This window comes from Thermobia domestica, chromosome 16 (assembly GCF_964235325.1).
Source record: "Thermobia domestica chromosome 16, izTheDome1.hap1.1, whole genome shotgun sequence".
NCBI lineage: Eukaryota > Metazoa > Arthropoda > Insecta > Zygentoma > Lepismatidae > Thermobia > Thermobia domestica.
In genome coordinates this window covers 88,591,721-88,610,143 of record NC_137469.1, presented here as the reverse complement: position 1 = coordinate 88,610,143, position 18,423 = coordinate 88,591,721, and the positions used below count along the sequence as shown (strand labels likewise).

Sequence of the window (18,423 nt, the reverse complement as noted above, 5' to 3'; positions counted from 1 at the left end):
CACTTTGGGTACGTTACCCACAGGTAAAGAATTAGAGGAGATCTTTCTGATATAAGGAAAAAATAACGACTTGGTTTCTGAGTACTAACGACAAAAAGATATTTTAAACAATATGCACTTAAGAATTTATCTCATCATAACTGTCATCGTCATTGAAAGATACATTTTCATTTTCACGTTTACTATCCCAATTTGATTGTAATGTATATCTTTCTTTTACCATAATTTCTTGTCCTTTTAGCATTTCTTGTCATTTTGCCACAATTTCGTCTTATCTTGATATTTGTTTTTCTATTAATTCTACTAAGAACTTATGATCATTATGAATTAATTGATCGTATGTGTAAATTATAACAATACCATATTTATAAAAAAAATTGAAACTTAAAAGCTGTATTGTTTCAATTGAATTATTTGAAAATAGGACAAGGGCCGGAAACATTTACATTTGAGCATTAATATTGTATAATCGCGTGTTTAACCACCTAATAACCTAATTACATGACTTTGGTACAGATATGGTTGGTACAACCACTCTTATTCTATTCATAAATGCAGGACAAAAATAATATTTAATGTATTGTAACATCCCACACATGGCTCTGTTTAGAAACAATCAACACATGCTTGTATTTATAAACACCACGTGCGTCCTACTACAAACTACTATAGTGACAGACGACAGGCAAACCAGTGACATCACTAGTCATGTGACGAAGGAGAACCACCGGCGCCACCGCTACATGGGAGCAGCTATAAAACCAAGGAAACCTCCATATATTCTATAAGTCTTTGGCTGGTCAAACTCCACTCTCTCAGCTTGCCTGGAGCTTTAAGAGGTACTTAACCGAAGCCTTCTAGCTTGCCTGGAGCTCTAAGGCCTCCTAACCCACCCCACTCTGCTTGATTCGAGCATGGTGAGATTCCTAACCGCAGCCATCTAGCTTGTGTGGAGCTTTGTGCTTCCTAATTTCTCTCTGCTTGCTTTGGGCTCGAACTTATTTTGGTATGTCGCTCTTTGATGATGCAACAGGACAAAGGCCCGTGCGAAACAACTGGTATTTTTGGTAAATATTCCATGGTTTCTTTTATTCTAAATATTACTAAATTTTCTTTAAGAATTATGATCTCCTTGAGATTATGTACTACTGTTAAACAATTTATCCTTTGCTTTATCTTGTCGTGCTTTTATTATTTTTGTATTTTAATTTGTATATTGTTCATGATAGTTTTGGAAATATTCAATATGTATTAATAAAACATACAGATTAAAGTACTGAATATAAATTGTCACGGTCCTCACGGACTGCGTTAAACTCATTTATTAAACTTTTGTCTGTGATTGTACTTTTAGTTCATTACTCTTGAAAATAACTTGTAAAGGATGGTGAAAGGAAACTTTGGATATTTCAAAACTCATTTATGATTAAGTTTAGAATTCTTTATCTGTAAAAACTGCTTTGTAATTCTGTCTTTGAATTAGTTTCCATGTACCGAAGTCAACTACTTTACACATCATCATGGTGTTAGTTCTTCCATTGACAAACATGGTGATAGAGGTATATTTCTGTAGGTATACGTACATACTATTTTTACTACGAGCACAGCATGCCTAATCATTAATGGAAGAACAGAAAAACTTGGATTCTCTAAGTCGTGGCATTGCGACATTAAACTATAGTAAGAGGCGGACCTTGTATCCAACCTTGGAGCCAACCTGAACATTAAAGTTATGGTTAAGAATACTGAAGTGTATCTATCCTCTATAGGACTTGTATTATACGATCATCAATAAGTTTATACAACATAAATATAAGGTATGTACCCATTTCATATTTGTCAATGTCTAGTCATGATACGGTACTTGGAACATTTCAACAGACACGAAAAGACATAAATCACACGAATTAAGATCATTCCCCGAAACGATTCTTTTCATTTCATCATGACAAAATGTTCACGAATACTAGTGTAGAAATTATCGATGTCCAGATTTCTAAGAAATAGTTGGTTATTTGGTATGACTATGATATCTCTGACATACGTCCCTTGTGTAACAGTTTCGTTAATGCAATCGTCTTCATCAGACATGTTATGAAAGATTAATCCAAGAATAACAATTTAAATATAAACAGAAAGTAAAAAGTGTTAATGAAAAATGATGTACTCAATCTATTCCATTCAATATCTTCTCTTTTATTAATGTCTTTCATTCGTAGATACTTTTCACTTTCTATTTAGATTTAAGTTGTTATTTCTGGTTAATCTTTCATAATATGTCTGATAAACGCAATGTTGTATTATCAAAACTGTTACATAAGTTTTGTTAATGGTAAGTGTTCTTTTATTAATACATGAATTTTGATATAAAATCAAATAGTAAATATGAGTAGTAATTAGATAATTACAAAGTCTATTTCCTATATGTGATTAATGAAATAATAACATGTAAATACTTCTATTAAACGTACAACTCTGTCATGTATTAATAAACGTTTTGCCCAATGATTGTTTTGCTAATTTAACAACCAACCTTGTTAGATATATATATTGTACAGCTTATATAATCTTTTCTATTAGTATAATCAAGCGCATTACTATATCAACACCCAATATTTCCATCTCCTTTTTCTCTGCGTCAGCCATTTTGAATTAGTGGAAATGAGTAGTAATTCGTTCTATACATATATAAAATGAATTACTTAGTAGAAAATAGTGAAAACATACTCACATATATTAATTAGTAGCAGTGTCATGTATGACCACGTGAAGAATTGAGTAGTTTGATGTAATAAGGGCGTAAGCGAGTTTACGCCCTTTTTGCATCAAACGCATTTGTGGCTTTTACCATGCTTGTTTAGCCTCCTGGTAACATTTCTATTCAAGATCGGAATAAAATGCTGCATATTACATTGTTTTATGTAAGAAAAAAACACTACTTAAATTTTCAACATCGTTTTTCTTTAACTGCATATTTCAGACTTACGCCCTTATTGCATCAAACTCCTCAATTTCGGTTTGTATGGTGTAATATTTTCTCTTTTACTATTAAAACCGGAAGTTGTAGTAGATTTCTACCACTTCCGGCTCCAGTTGAGAGATTAGAGTGAAAATGGATCATTCTTGGGACCGCTTAATTGTCTGGAGAAAACAACTTTTTGCTATTATTGTCGTTAAAACCGGAAGTGGTGTATTTCGGCCTTCTGCAATGTTTGGTTTGAGTATAGAATAAGGAGAGAAGACGGCATCTATTTTTAGAACGCCAAAAACAACCACTTCTCGCGTTCTCTTATCGTTTTTACTCTGTACATCAACATTAAAACAAGTAGATGTAGTGGATTTCAATCATTTCTGGTGTTAGTAGGGAGATTAGATTTTAGGATTTAGGATTTAGATTTCTGGGCTTTTCGGCATCTAAGGCCATTTAGTCCTTCACGTTTTGAGGGATGACGTCCGTCGGCGGGCACACAATCCGGGGAAAAGGAAGGAAGGAAGAGGCCTGGGACCTATAAATTAGGTACCACCCCGGCAGTTGCCTGGTGTGAATGAAGAAAACCCAGGAAAAACCTCATTCAGGGTGGCTGTCCTGAAAAAGCGTTGTACACATTTTCAACCGAGTGCCCGTAGGGAGATTAAAGTGGAGATGAAAATATATTCTTGGAACCCTTAATCGATTGCGGCAAACTGCTTTTTGTATTCTGTTACCATGTTTGCTCTATAGTGATCGACGTAAAAACTTGAAATGACTGAAAACTTGATCTACTTTCGATAGATGGATTACCTCCATCAACGAACTCAATTACTAGCTCAATATATATATATATATATATATATACACCCCGTATATATCATAAGTACTTTCGCTAAATGATTCATCAGAAATAAAAGGGACAGTGAGGTCACTTGATAGTATTACCTTACTGAAAGTAGATAGAGCATAATGGAGCGAAATAGAAGTATTAAGACGAAAGCCTTAATAGGAGTGCACGAGCGCGAAGGACTAATAAATGAACGGAGGATTATATATACATAAAACAATGTATAGGCAAAAATTTTTAGTAAAAATATATAAATTGACGAAGGAATAAATAATAAAAATGAAATATAGTATATTTTTAAAAAAATAATTAAAATTATGGGAAACAACGGAGAATGAGAAATATATTAGAAAAATTATTTTGAAAACAATTTTAAAAAATAAATTGACAAAAAGGAAGACGATAGGAAAAAACAGAGGAAACAGAAGACGATAATTACATTCATTTACTAGAAATTAGAAGCAGTAGATCTGGTAATAAGTTTCATACCTATAGCTACAGAAACTCGAACACAAGCAATTCTTACATAAATGAAAAATAGCTCATTCATCTAGAGTCAAGGCAAACGTATGGATCAGAGTACATAAAATCATGAAATGAAAAAAAAAAAAAAAAAAGGCTTGGTTTCCAAAATGGTTATACTAAAGCTATGTTAGATAACGGAATGAACAAGTATCATCGATTTCTAAAAACAACCAAAAAATACCAAAAATGTGAAAGAGGTAGTCAGAACTATGGATAAATGAATCCCTTTACCGTCATGACCTAGACATAGACTACAAAAAGTATTACAAAAGTTGGGCTTTAAGGTAGCCCTCAAAACACCACAAAGCGTAGAAAAGTTTTTGATTGGCTACAAAAGTTACTACGTAAATGAAAAAAGTTCATTCTGGGATTTATGAAGTACTGCCAACTCACATATATTGGAATGATAGAAAGAAACATGGAGACTAGAACAAAGGAACACATTATGAACTTCAAAGATAAGAAATTAACCATTTCTGGACTATCTAAGCACTCAAGTCAGGGTTCTCAACTTAGGAGAGGGGGGGGGGGGGAATGCTAAGGGTATTGCGAGAGGACTACATGGTGATCGCGGAGGAAGGTAAAAGTGATACATATAATTAGGATCTAGTACTGGAAAATATATATTTAAAGAATACTTTGAATTTCTTATTTTAATAGATAAATATTTGTTTCCATACTTATTGTCAAATATACCAAATAATATTAAAAATAAATAGAAGAATCGTTGCGAAAACAAATGGAAATATATTGGTTTTGTTTGAAGATCCTTCATTATTCTTCGCACAACTTAAGTCATAAGTAGCAATTACCAAAAAAAAAAAAAATAATTACAAACCGAGAATTATTAGGGGCTCGGTAACAAGGAAAAGTGGTAAAAGGGAGGATATGAAATAGGTTTGGAAATCCTGACTTAAGTGAAATCAAGCACATCACAAACGAGGTAAAAATTCTACTTAAGACGTCCTTGCTAAACGAAAGACAAACTTAAAAGTCTAATGAAACTTATGAGAACCAAGAAACAATAATTTAACCTCTTTGATAATTGGGCACCAAAATTCCCATGGATTCAAATGAGTAAATATTCAACAAATTCTCATACTCAGGAAGACTTTGGTAATGACAACATTGAAGATTCAAAAAACACACGAACCTTCTTTATTCTCGTTTATAGTATTCTGCGATGGGAAACAAGTAATTTATTCATAAAACAGTCAGAGGTGACTCCTGAGGGAAGTCACACTGTTAAAAATTAAACTTTTATCTCCTGAAACTAAGAGAGTGAGGTTATACAATGTGTTAATTGTTGTATACAACAATTAGTACATTAATAAAGTTTTTTTCTTTTATTAAGTGTTCTCGAGTTAGCCAGATGAAGATATTGATATCCGACGTTTCGAATGCTAATATTGCATTCATCTTCAGGGATTGTGATGAAGAGACCGGTTATGTGGGTATATAAATATGGTGAATACTTAGGGGTGGAGGTATGAATAGAGGCTTATGATTGGCTGAGGGAAATGCTGGCTCCTGATTGGTTATTGTTGTGGCTACAAGAAATGGCTTTGTCGAATGTCTGTTTTTTGTTCCTGAAAAGGGCAAAATTGAATAGCTTCTAGAATCTAGGTAGGGGCACTTGCTCTACCCTGTTGATCTCCTCTGCCGACAGCAATGTAACATAGAGAAATACTTTCAATTAGATCTTTCTCTATACGGTTAAAATTAAAATTTTGCTTGCATGTCAAGCAGGTGGCAATTAATGTTTAAAAATTAAGTTACTATTTTAATATTATTGTAGTTCTGTATCTTTCTTTGAATGTATGTAAACAAACACCTGTAATCATATGAACCTGGTAGCTTGATCCCTCGTCCCTCTTTGATAAAATTCTGCGTCTTTACTAATTCGTAAAGTGTTGTGTTGTGTTGTGTTACCTTCTGACCAAACTATAAACTCAGAGTTCCTAAGGCGGAAAAGTAAATAAATAAATAAAACCAACAATGAAAATAGTCTACTTACTAATATCGGCCTCCTTGGTATTGGTGTGAAGAAAGCCATAGACCACTTGGAATCTGTCTCGTAGATTTGATGTTCCTCTGGTCTCTCGAATACTCCATCCAACCTAAAGATAACAGAGAATTTGTACAGGAATGATGAAATATATATTTTTTAAATACAGATATATTATTAACAAAAAGAATTATTTTGTAAAACTTTACAATGTTGAACAAAGACAAGGGTCATTTGGGAAGAGCAGAGAGGCAATTGCCCTCTGAGTTCGAGAAACACACATTTTTTAATAAATGGTGTACTAATATTCTAATGAAAACATTAAATTATGTCAGTCGACCTTGTCCCCTCCTCTCCGACAAAATCTGAGACGACACAACTGAACAAAGGTATTCGTCATTTCGTAAGAATTGAGTATATTTTAGTTCTTCTATTTTTCCAGATTCCTGATACATACTTTGTTACCAATAGAATTAGATTAAAGTTGAAGCCTGCTCATCGTATTGTATTGTCTTCTTGTTTTACGTGTTTCATTTACATGAGTTCTATTAAAAAAAAAAAAAAAAAAAAAAAGTAAAATTTAGTAGTTGCAAGGACGATGTTGCCAAACAACTGATGGCCGACATGTTACATTGGAAAACAATTGCGGGCCTTAAGGGAATTCATATCAGTAAAATTTAAAATTTTATCCTTAGAAGGTAAGGGAAGAAAGGTTCAAACAGCTTCAGAAAGCTATATACAAGGATTAATAAATTAAATAAACTTTCTCCCTTAGCTTGTAGAGATAAAATTGATTTTTTTTTTTATCAATAGGACTTATCTCAAAAACCATCACTGAACTAACCATATTGGACGGTCATGAGCTTATGGGAAACCACATTGATTTGTTTGTATGAAAAGTAATCTCATCGTTTTTAAGAGAGCTTCTTGAAATTTATTTTAATAGATTAGGATTGCAGTGTGCATATTAATACAATTTCTGTTCGTCAAACCTTATTGCTTCACTTTAATCGTATTGCAGACAGTGGTGGCTGCTGAAGGAAATCATATCGGCAAAAGAAGAAAGAAAAAGAAAAAAGAAAGAAAGAAAGAAATTTTAGCATTACTAGCTAAGGGAAAAATCTAATCTTTTATTTCTTGTATACTAGAACCATCAGCTTGTAGGGATTCAATGTGACTTTCTTCAAGAGCTGCCACTGGTTCGTTACTTTGCTACGTCAAGTAGATTTTTCTCTGAATAAAAATTAAATGTCTTCGTTCAGCGGCTCTGATGGCTGTTCTGATTACAAGGTATCCTTCAGTAGCCGAAAACAGGAGAAAATGGTTAGAAAGATGGTTTTGCTAATTTTTCATTTTGGAGTGCCAGTATTTCACTACTTTGATTTTTGAAGAGGTTTGTTATATACGGTTAAAGGTAAGTATTTCTAGAATTAGTCTTCAAGGTTGCGTTCGTAAATTGTAAATAATTTTCTTGTAGCAAGAGAAAATGTTGTGTTGGTTCAAGTTGATATTCGGTCTCTGGGCCACAACTATCTTTTTATTTTGCACGTTTTAAGATAATATTTTATTTGTTCACTGTTATTGGCTATATTTCTGCTTCTCATAGCTCTGTTCTTTCCTGCTAGTAGCGACAGTTTCTTTCCTATCTGAAACGATACAAGTTTGGATCTCTTTGTGTTGCTTCAAAGCAACATTAATATTATTAGTAACACATGATTTTGTTTTGAAACTGTGAGAATAAGTTTTCTGCTGAGTTTTTTAAAAAATGTAAGTTAGTTTTTATCGTTTACTTTACTTCATTTACTGTCTTATTTCTTCTATATTTGTTTTAATTTTCTTATTTAATGACATAATGTATTTGTTCTTTGGTACTTACTAAAGTATTCTTGTTTAATTCCTAGATTTGAAAATGGATTCTAAAATATTTTATGATCAAGAAACCTCAAGACTTCTGCCTCAGAAAAGTGATGATTCGGATTTGTTTCAAAAATTAATATCTACACCATCCAGTTTCTTTTTTTCTTTTTTTTGGGGGGGGGGATGGGGTTGTATTTTGTTTCTTTTTCATTGTTGAGAGAGCTTCATTATCGAAAGCATGTTTCTGAAGAATAAAATTAAGTGCTCTCAACAAGAAACATAACAAAATATAATTAAAAACTACATGAATTATACTCTGTTTATCTATTCAACTTATCTTTGGGCAAAGTTTGTATAATCTTCCCTTCAGTTTGATTGAATTATTATTGTGAATATTGTTGCTCCGTACAAACTAGGGGACTTGGAAAAATAGGGTTAAGCCTTTACACTCATCTTAGGAGACAAGCATCAAATGGCTCATATTACAAAAAACTAATGGTAAAGATAATTATTCCTCTAAACATTTAAGACAAACTAAAACTATGATTACGCAAGGGCCTGCCCCTTCTCTTACTATTTTATACATTAATGATTTTCTTTAAGTCACTTCTTCATATCCTAATAACCCTGACTATTTATATAAATTATTAAATATTAGAAAATATTTCGTATTGTTGAAATTTGTATAGAAAACATTTCGTAATGTTGAAATTTGTATAGAAAACATTTCGTAATGTTGAAATTTGTGGTTTATTGAAACCAGTGGTTCTTACCAACATGCCCACTGATTGCGAAAAACTTCCGTTTCCATAATACCACTCGTTCTAGTTTTGGAACTACTTGTATAAAATGGAAGACAAATTCTGAACAAAGCATATACTATCTAATAAGTAATAGCGTATCTTTAGTCTCAAGTATCTTTAATATCAAAAGTATCAAAGTATATAAAAGTATAAATAAAGGTATCAAAGATAACGTGTCTAATGAAAGCAAAGATACTTTGCCGAAACTGTGACGCTAATATTTATGAGATAGTATATGTTTTGGTCAGAATCTGTCTTTCATTGTATCCCTTTTCATAGTTTGAATTGTTAATAATTTGACAATTATATTACTATTGGTTGTAGCTAATCAGTAAGCTATTCAAATCTCTACAGTCCTTTTCGTATTTCGTTTAAATGTATTTCTGGTGTTTTTTTTTTTGATGCCATTCTACTAGTCAAGTTGAAATATTTTAAAGTTCTTTTTATTTTGCGGCTAAAAATGACTGATTTATATATAAATGTTGGTTATCGCAAAACAAGTGTTACTGAAATAAAATAAGTGAATGTTAAATGAAGTATTTAATTTCGTTATTAGTTTCTACATACACAACATATTCATATTATCATACGTTATAAACAAATACTTACCATGGCCACGTGTCTTCGGAGAATTTAGCGTTGAATGAGTAGCAGAAACCATTTTCAGTGAACATGGGAACAAAATGTTCACAACAACTATTGGCTGTAATTCCCTTCCACTCGCATATTGTGTACAGTTCTTCACAGTGTTCCACGACCTTGAAGTTTAAAAGAATAAGTTTGTAAAGTGCACTCAATAAACTCAGTAGTATTTAAAAAATATTTTTATTAGCATATCTTTCTTTGTGATATCTTAATATACTTATCTTAATTGATAGCGATAAATTTCAAAATCTCTTTCAGTTTCCCTTCGGAAATATGTAGCCTGTTAAATTTAAAGTTATATCCGGCTCTTTTAAAGCAGTCACTTACAACTGAATGATCTGTGACATCATCAGAGTTGCCAACCTCAGAGTACAAAAGTATCGATTATCGTCTTTAAAATTATTATCATATATTGCAAAAAAATGTCGTATATTTGTTATACAGGTGATAATTGTTCAAACAAGTATAATACTACTAATAATATCAATAATATATAATAAACTTATCTAGTAATCTTCTCTTTCAATCTCCAAATCGGTGTCACTGTCCTCACCATTTTTTTTAAAATTCTTATTAACACTACTTTGAACAACAACATTTCCATTCCCTGGTAAACGTAACTGAATTTAAAGAATGGATGCAGGATGCCATTTGCCCATTCTTAAATCGTTTTTGATTTATTGTAGTGGTAGTGACTATTAGAAACATTAATATGTGCGTTTTATAATTATTTAATGCAGATTTACAAATTTATTAGCACGTTCAGAAACTACAAACAAGTATGCGTTGTAAAACTATCGTATATTCATCTATTATCGTAATTATTGTATGGTTGGTAAGCCTGGATATCACAGTTTATTCTTTTTTTCTGTGTAAACCATGCGGAGAAGAGAAGGGGCAGATAGATATGATTTTGCGGGCATATTGTACATGGATCCATGACTATGCGAGAATTACCAACCTCCCTTGTTCCGTTCTCCTACCTCATTCCTTCCCCTCCTTTGTTTTAGTGTTTCTATCTCCTGTTTACCCGATTGTAAAAGCGCGCTAGTACGTCATACCTTAGCCAGTTGGAAATAACTTTTAAGGCACATGATGATATTGGAAATACTTACTAAACTTATTAACTGAAAAACATATTTATATTGTTAGGTTGGTTTAAGTTTTGTATATTGAAATACTGATACAGTTTGCTTAGAGTACTATTATTTGTATTTAACTATACTATATTGTAAGAAGCTTGCTAAATAGCTACTGGAAAGAAATCATTTTTTTTAAAAAAAAGTCTCACATTCGCACTAAGTTTAAGACAGCTAATTGAAAATACATTAATATTCGTTGAACAATTAGTCATAGCATTTATACATCTAGAGAAAACGTATATCACCGTATCTAGGAAGCAAATATAGAAAGGACTTCATCATGTTAGAATGAAAGAAGAAGCAATATGATGTATTAAACAACACCATGAAGACTGGCATGTTTGATAGATTAAACAGTGTTATAAGGGCTAACATATTGAAGGCTAACATGTTGAAATACAAAAACAATCAATATGGTTGATCAGCCAGATTTATCAAACAAACAATATATTTTTTCATACGGTATTACAATGTGTTTTCTAATATCGGTGGTTTCTTATCACTTATGTCTGCTCCTTCCACTCCTCTAGGAGTGCTCGGGAGGTCTTGTCCCCATTGGAGACTGAGCTTGGTCTCAAATTGCATCAAGACTGCCACCAATTAAACACTGAAAATTTATGATTCAACACTAATATAGGTCGTTTTCGATATTTTTACATATCACCATTTCACGACCCCTCTCCCCCGGTGTGAATGAGGGCTTAAATCGGACTTAAACGTCATTAGGAGTGTCACTATTTATCTGAGCAAGCCCGAAAACTATGGATTCAACACTAATATCTGTTGTTTTCGATCATTCTTATATGTATCCCCCTCCCTCCAGGTATGCAAGGGTTCTTACTCTCACTAGGGGGGGGGGGACTTGGAGTTAATGAGTATCAAAATTGTCACAAATCAACTCATGAATACCGAAAACCATGGATTTGACACTAATAGCGATCGTTTTCAATCATTTTAAATTATTCCCACCTTCATGTATCCGCGGGTCTTATCCTGACAGTACTCTTTTCCAGGCTGCAAGTAATACGTGTACCAAGTTTAGTTAGAATTGCTCCTAGCGTTTCAGGATTGTGATGGAGCACACACACACACACACACACACACACACACATATATATATATATATATATATATATTTGGTCTAGGAATTAATTCGTGCGGGTGGACAAGAGATGGCGCAACGAACGGAGCGTCCCACAGTTCCGTGTATCCACACATGTGTTGCAAACCCCTGTCATCGCGTATCGTTCGTAGTATAGGGCAGTGGATTAAAGCGTCAACAACACCAGTTTGTAGTTAAGTGAACATGGCGCAATTTGTGCCTGATAAAGTGTTTTTGCGGGGTGTCCTGCTGCATTACTTTAACATGCAGAAAAGTGCGACTGAAAGTCATCGTATTTTGGTGGAAGTGTATGGTGACCATGCTCTAGCTGAGCGAACGTGTCAGAAGTGGTTTGCACGGTTTAGAAGTGGTAATTTCGGCTTGGCAGACCAAGAGCGAGCTGGACAGCCAAAAAAATTTCAAGACGAAGAATTGACAGCATTGCTCGAGCAGGATTCGTGTCAAACGCAGGAACAACTTGCAGCAGCATTAGGCGTTGATCAAACAACAGTCTCCAAACGCTTGAAAGCCATGGGAATGATTCAAAAGATGTCACATTGGGTTCCACATGAATTGAAAGACAGAGACGTTGAAAGACGAAAAACCATTTGCGAATTGCTGCTTCAACGACAGAGCAGAAAGGGGTTTCTGCATCGAATTATTACGGGTGATGAGAAGTGGATCCATTACGAGAACCCTAAACGAAAAAAGGCCTGGGTGAAACCAGGTGAACCAGGTCCATCACAACCAAAACGAGATATTCACTGTGCAAAGGTTATGCTGTGCATATGGTGGGATATGAAAGGTGTGGTGTACTATGAGCTGCTGCAACCGGGTGAAACTATGAATGGAGAACGTTATCGACGACAATTAATGCGTTTGAAGCAAGCTCTGGCCAGAACACGACCAGAATGGGAGAACAGACATGATAAACTTATTGTTCAACATGATAACGCTCGCCCACATGTCGCAAAACCGGTCAAACCCTATTTAGAAAATGTCGGATGGGAAGTTTTACCCCACCCGCCGTATTCACCAGACGTTGCTCCTTCGGACTACTACTTGTTCGATTGCATGAACAACGATTTGATTGGACAGCGGTTTACTTCTTCAGAAGATATCGAAACATGGGTCTCTGACTGGATCGCTTCCAAGGATGAGGACTTCTTTCGCCACGGAATCCGTACATTGCCTGACAGATGGGCGAAAGTGGTGGCTAGCGATGGACAATATTTTTCTTAAGGTATTTATGTATTTTGTGTTTGTACTACAGCTTCAATGTGTGCATACCAACCGCACGAATTAATTCCTAGACCAAATATATATATATATATATATATATATATATATATATATATATATATATATATTTAGTTCTAAAAATGTAGTCAGAAAACAACTTTGTATTGAAAATAATTAAATAACTATAATTATTATATACAAATTGTATAAAAGAATAATGAAAGAAGATATTAATATAGTAGAAAAATATGCATATAACCAAAGAGGAAGAAATATCTTTTTACTTTATAAATTAATAAGAAGTTACTTATTGCAGCTTGTAGCTTCGTACTTTTTTTATATACTGTAAAGAAAGTGGATGAACATCTTCAAATTCAACCTTTTTATTAGTAATTAGAATTTACTTTTTCTGCATATATATATATATATATATATATATATATATATATATATATATATATATATATATATATATATATATATATATATATATATATATATATATATTATTTCCTGAAAATTTTAAGTATTTGTTTCAATGAGCTACTTCAATTAAACTTTGGAATTTTTGGTAATGAAAAACTTACAGTAGATAATTTGTATTAACCCTACTTATTTATATGATGGAACTATGTAAATGTAAAAAAAAGTATTAAAGTTATGAGAAATCATTGTATTTCGCACATGAAACTGATAAATCGTCGATATTATAACTTTCTATGATCAAAAATAAATTCTATGGTAAAAGTACACTACATTGATCGAACATATTTTTCCAGAATCGAAATGTTAAATTTTTCACTTTATATAACTCTTTTTTCATGGAATTTTCATTACAAATAAAGCTTACGATACAATAACTTTTTATGAAACGGAAAATTTCCGTTTCAAAATTTTCCTGAAAATCTTTTTCACTAGCTACAACCATTTATAGACTGAATACCCTACAGTTTATTGACTGGGTAGTAGCTACTGATACTACAGTGGGTTCAAAAAGTAGCTCCGCAGTGGACACAGGTATTGTGAGAAAAGAATTGAAATATTTACTTTTTCTTCTGGTGTGTGTGTGTGTGTGTGTGTGTGTGTGTATGTGTGTTATGTTATGCAAATGCCCAACACAGACAGAAACGAAATTAGAATTTACCTTTCAACTCAATTGAGACGTATACTGCACAATAAAGACGATTCGCGTTACATTATAACCGTTGTTACACTTAAAGGTGTGTTGGACATCGAGTATCGTCGGTGTGTGTGCTACAATGTTAACAATGGAGCAACAAATATTTTTTGGTGGAACATTTGTTTCGTGTAAGTGACAAGTGTAGAAAACATGTGAAACTCTACTCATTTAAAAGTGGTTCAACAACATTCGTTGAACAATGTCAGGATCGATCTAAAACTATCAAAATACTGAGAGACCTATCACATATAAGATACATACAACTTACCGATCACTGATCTATACTTGGAGTATTCGTAAAAATATGTAGGACAATTGACGTGTGCCCTCAAGCTAAGTCAAACCATTCTCAACATTTACTGTAGTGGAGTGTTTCTACGTATCTCTTTGCCATAATTTACTGCAGAGTGACTGATTGAACGCACTGAACCAGATTTTTAATGCATCGAAAGAGCACAAAAGCACATAATAGACCAAAAATTCAGAAGTAAATTATTTCCAAATTTGACAACATTAAAAATGAAATTCATTTCGAGATTAAAAGAACAGTGTTTCGAATAAGAAACAATTGTGACATTTCCGTATCTGCCTATAATCTTCCTCTGGTTATAAACGAATCGACTTAGAACTAATTAAACTGATTTATTGCAAACCTAAATCGTATATAAATAACTAAATGACATGACTAATCTTGCAGTATTAATGTACTTGTTTTAGCAAAAGAAGTTTCGAAAGAAGCTTTCATTTACAGTCATTTCAAGTTCAAAAAACGACGAATACACTAAAGTTATATATTCATGTGATCTTAATTAACATTAAATTATGTGTTGGTCAAATACTATAAAATTACCGAAACACAGCAAAGGAATAAGCTACTAATTGTAGACGTACAATGTTGAGCCAAATCATTTAACCAAGCTTAGTCATGTCATTTAATTAAGAAAAATGTGCCAAACGGTTTCTATATTTCACTTAAATATTATACTCTGTCTTGAACTATTGTACTAACGATATTTAAGAATCCCAAAATTTTAATTTTTACCTCGTAGAGAACTTCTTTGAGATTTTCCTTTGGCAGGTTTTTGTATAGTGGTTCACTTTCTATGTTCTTGAACTCGTCAATAGTGTAGTAGGAGAGATTGGCAACTTTGATCAGAAAACTCTTATAAAATTCATAGTCCTTTTCGTTCACGTTACCCCATTTCCTGCAACGATATACATTAAATGTTATTACAAGCTTACACAACATACAGATAAGAGTAATGTGATACATATATTATGTTTAAATAAACAAAAAAATAAAAGAGCTATTGCTTTTGGTTGACAAGATTTGTAAAACCTTAATATGAAGGATACTTATCGAAAAATAGCATTTTTAAAGAATGTAATTTGTATTTCTAAAAATTGCACAAAAGTGTACAAAACTTTAGTTATACGCAAATTTTAATAGTCCAAAAAATCCCCATGTGTACGTACTCATGAACGTTTTCCGAAATCAAATCAATTTGAGGCAAAAATATTTTCTTTTTGTATTTTTTCTAATTTAAGCCAGGTGACTCCATTGACAAATGGCGTCTCAAGATTCCAGGAGGTATTTTGTTCGTCGTGACTGATTATGGTGGCAGTGTCCCGTTGGAAGATGCTGTTCGGTTCTAGGTGATTACTCAATATAAATCATAATTGGAAAAGGGATACAGAATGCATGTCATTGGCTTTTAAATGTGAAATGTGCAAGATTAGTACATGGATTGTAATGAGACTTGTATCCTTTCATTCAGCTATCTATATATTTCAGGTGTTCTATAAATGGTGCCTACGGGCCACAGAAAACTATTCTACAGGTAAAAATAAAACAAATTACATAATGATACACCCTCCGGGAACTCCTTCAGACGCTAGCATCAACCAAAAATTTGACAATATGGCAACGTTGCAGATTAACTTGAAACCATTAGCAGCATTACTTTATGAAGCCATAAGCAATTACATCAATTCTCATCAGATAATAATAAAAACCGGTAGACGTTGATACTAACCCCACCCATTAACATCAGTACAAGTTATATCATGCTCCAAACAAAAAACAAACAAAAAAAAAAAAAAAGTGCATATATATTTTATTTGTTTGCTTCTCTGTTACCAAGTGACTGTGTTTATTTCTTTTCACATACATAACTTGAGGGGCGGCTTTAGGATTTTAATTTTGGGTAGGCCCACTCCCTCGCTTATGGATACATAGATACATTTGATCGATTAATGACAGTAGGAAATTACTTTTACAGCAGTGGTTGATGCTATTTGTTAAATAATTATCTACTATTAATATAAATAGTGGAAAACATATTTACTGTTTATTGTATCTTTTAGCGGTTATATATTTTTCAAATTTTTTGGGTAGACCTGCGCTTACCCGGCCTACCCACTAAAGTCGCCACTGGATGGTAATGGATAGGGTTAATATCAACATCTAGTGGCTTTAACTACAATCTGGAAGGAGCCAATGTAACTATTTGATGGATTCGTAAAAGAGGTCTTGGCACAATATTCATCTACGACGTTACATCACCAAATTTTTAATTGGCGTAACGTTTGAAGGATGCCACCTAGAGTATAACAATATGTAGCATTTTCGTTTTATTTTGACTTATAAAATAGTTTTCTGTCGTCCATGGGTGCCATTTTTTGAACACCCAAAATATGTTTAAGACTTTTGGGTGTAATTCATTCAATGAAAAAACTGCTTTCAATCGAAGTGCAGCTGTTCACCCATAAGTATGTTGACAAAAACTATGTGCATCATCCATTTGACTGTGACCGTAACAAAGGGGTTGGAAATTGCAATTCCCTAGCTCGTTCAGCTCACTTCTGTGATGACAAATTGATCAACTCAGTCTCGTCAAAATTTCGAATTTGGTCAACACTCAATTCACTGTGAACTTTAAAGTGAATAGAATTGCCGTTTTGGGAACAAAGAAGAAAAGGAGATTTCACGCCTTAAAGGTGTAAAGAATAGCTGCTCGCTACGAAAGTCTATCAAAGATACGAGAAACAAGAACATTTTTTCACTACAAAGAAAATTGTCATTATGGATAAGCATACATTCGGGATGATGTGAAATAATAATTAAAAAATAATAAATAAAAGATGGGAGATAATTCAGAAAGAAAAGTAAGTAGGAAAAATAATTGTAAACTATAATAAAAAAAACATTGGTTACAATAAAGTTTGGTAAACGGAGTGAGTGTAGCGAGGTATATAGACAGCTAAAGCCAGATACTATTTTGCCAATAAGATAATAATGTGTCTTTCCATCTATTTCTGAGAGGCATAAGAGAATCTTGGGGAAGAATTCGATATACTTACGCGGAAAGTATGGTCAATGATACCGTTGTGATGTGTTGCTTGTTCTGGCAGAGTAGATGGGGATGTTCTGCAGAACTATCAAGTATTGTTGATGCAAATCCAAAGACGGAATACGAGCAGAGTGGTGCTATGTTCTCATCTTACCAACATCATCTAGTTCACGGAAAAATTCTGTACCACAGTGATCATGAACTCCGACTACCGTTACAAAGGCCTACAGCAACTTTATGTCCAAAGATTATTAACAATGGTTATCTACTAAAATTCAATTTTACTTAACTAACCATGATGTACTTGTAGGCTTATCATGAGGCATCTTCCTCTTTTTTGCAGATTCCTCCAAAACATCAAAAACCTCTAAGTTTTATCTTTTCCCTAAAATTCCACAAACTCGACAAGCCAGAAAGATCCGTTGTTTTCAGTTTTGGTAGCTCACTAAACACATGTCTGGTTTCCACGACTACCGCCTCCAATCCCATATTTGGTCTCTCCCATTACACTTCTCTATCTTCTCTAAGCTCCATACACCTAAATTCACTACATCTTAATATATCAATTAACCATGTCTCAGCGCCGTTAAACGATTTCTAAATACATGCGCCAGGACTCAAAAACTGAATACACAAATCCTAATTCAAGTTGTCCAATTTGTCCTAACCATGAGCAATTTTATATTTGAAAATGACTAATCAAGGACACTCGCATAACTCCTTTATACGCGAAGCTACTTATAGGATG

At 33.2% G+C, this 18,423-nt stretch overlaps 1 protein-coding gene across 1 annotated transcript in view; it reads right to left on the bottom strand.

The window, feature by feature from the left end:
• Positions 1-18,423, bottom strand: part of ppk23 (amiloride-sensitive sodium channel pickpocket 23) — a 133,878-nt gene that overhangs the window by 40,277 nt on the left and 75,178 nt on the right. Inside the window, exons 3-5 of the mRNA XM_081742728.1 lie at positions 15,365-15,527; positions 9,621-9,769; positions 6,361-6,463 (exon numbers count right to left, since the gene is read on the bottom strand). Of these exons, the coding sequence (XP_081598854.1) occupies positions 6,361-6,463; positions 9,621-9,769; positions 15,365-15,527 (415 nt within the window). The remainder of the gene's footprint in view (positions 1-6,360; positions 6,464-9,620; positions 9,770-15,364; positions 15,528-18,423) is intronic.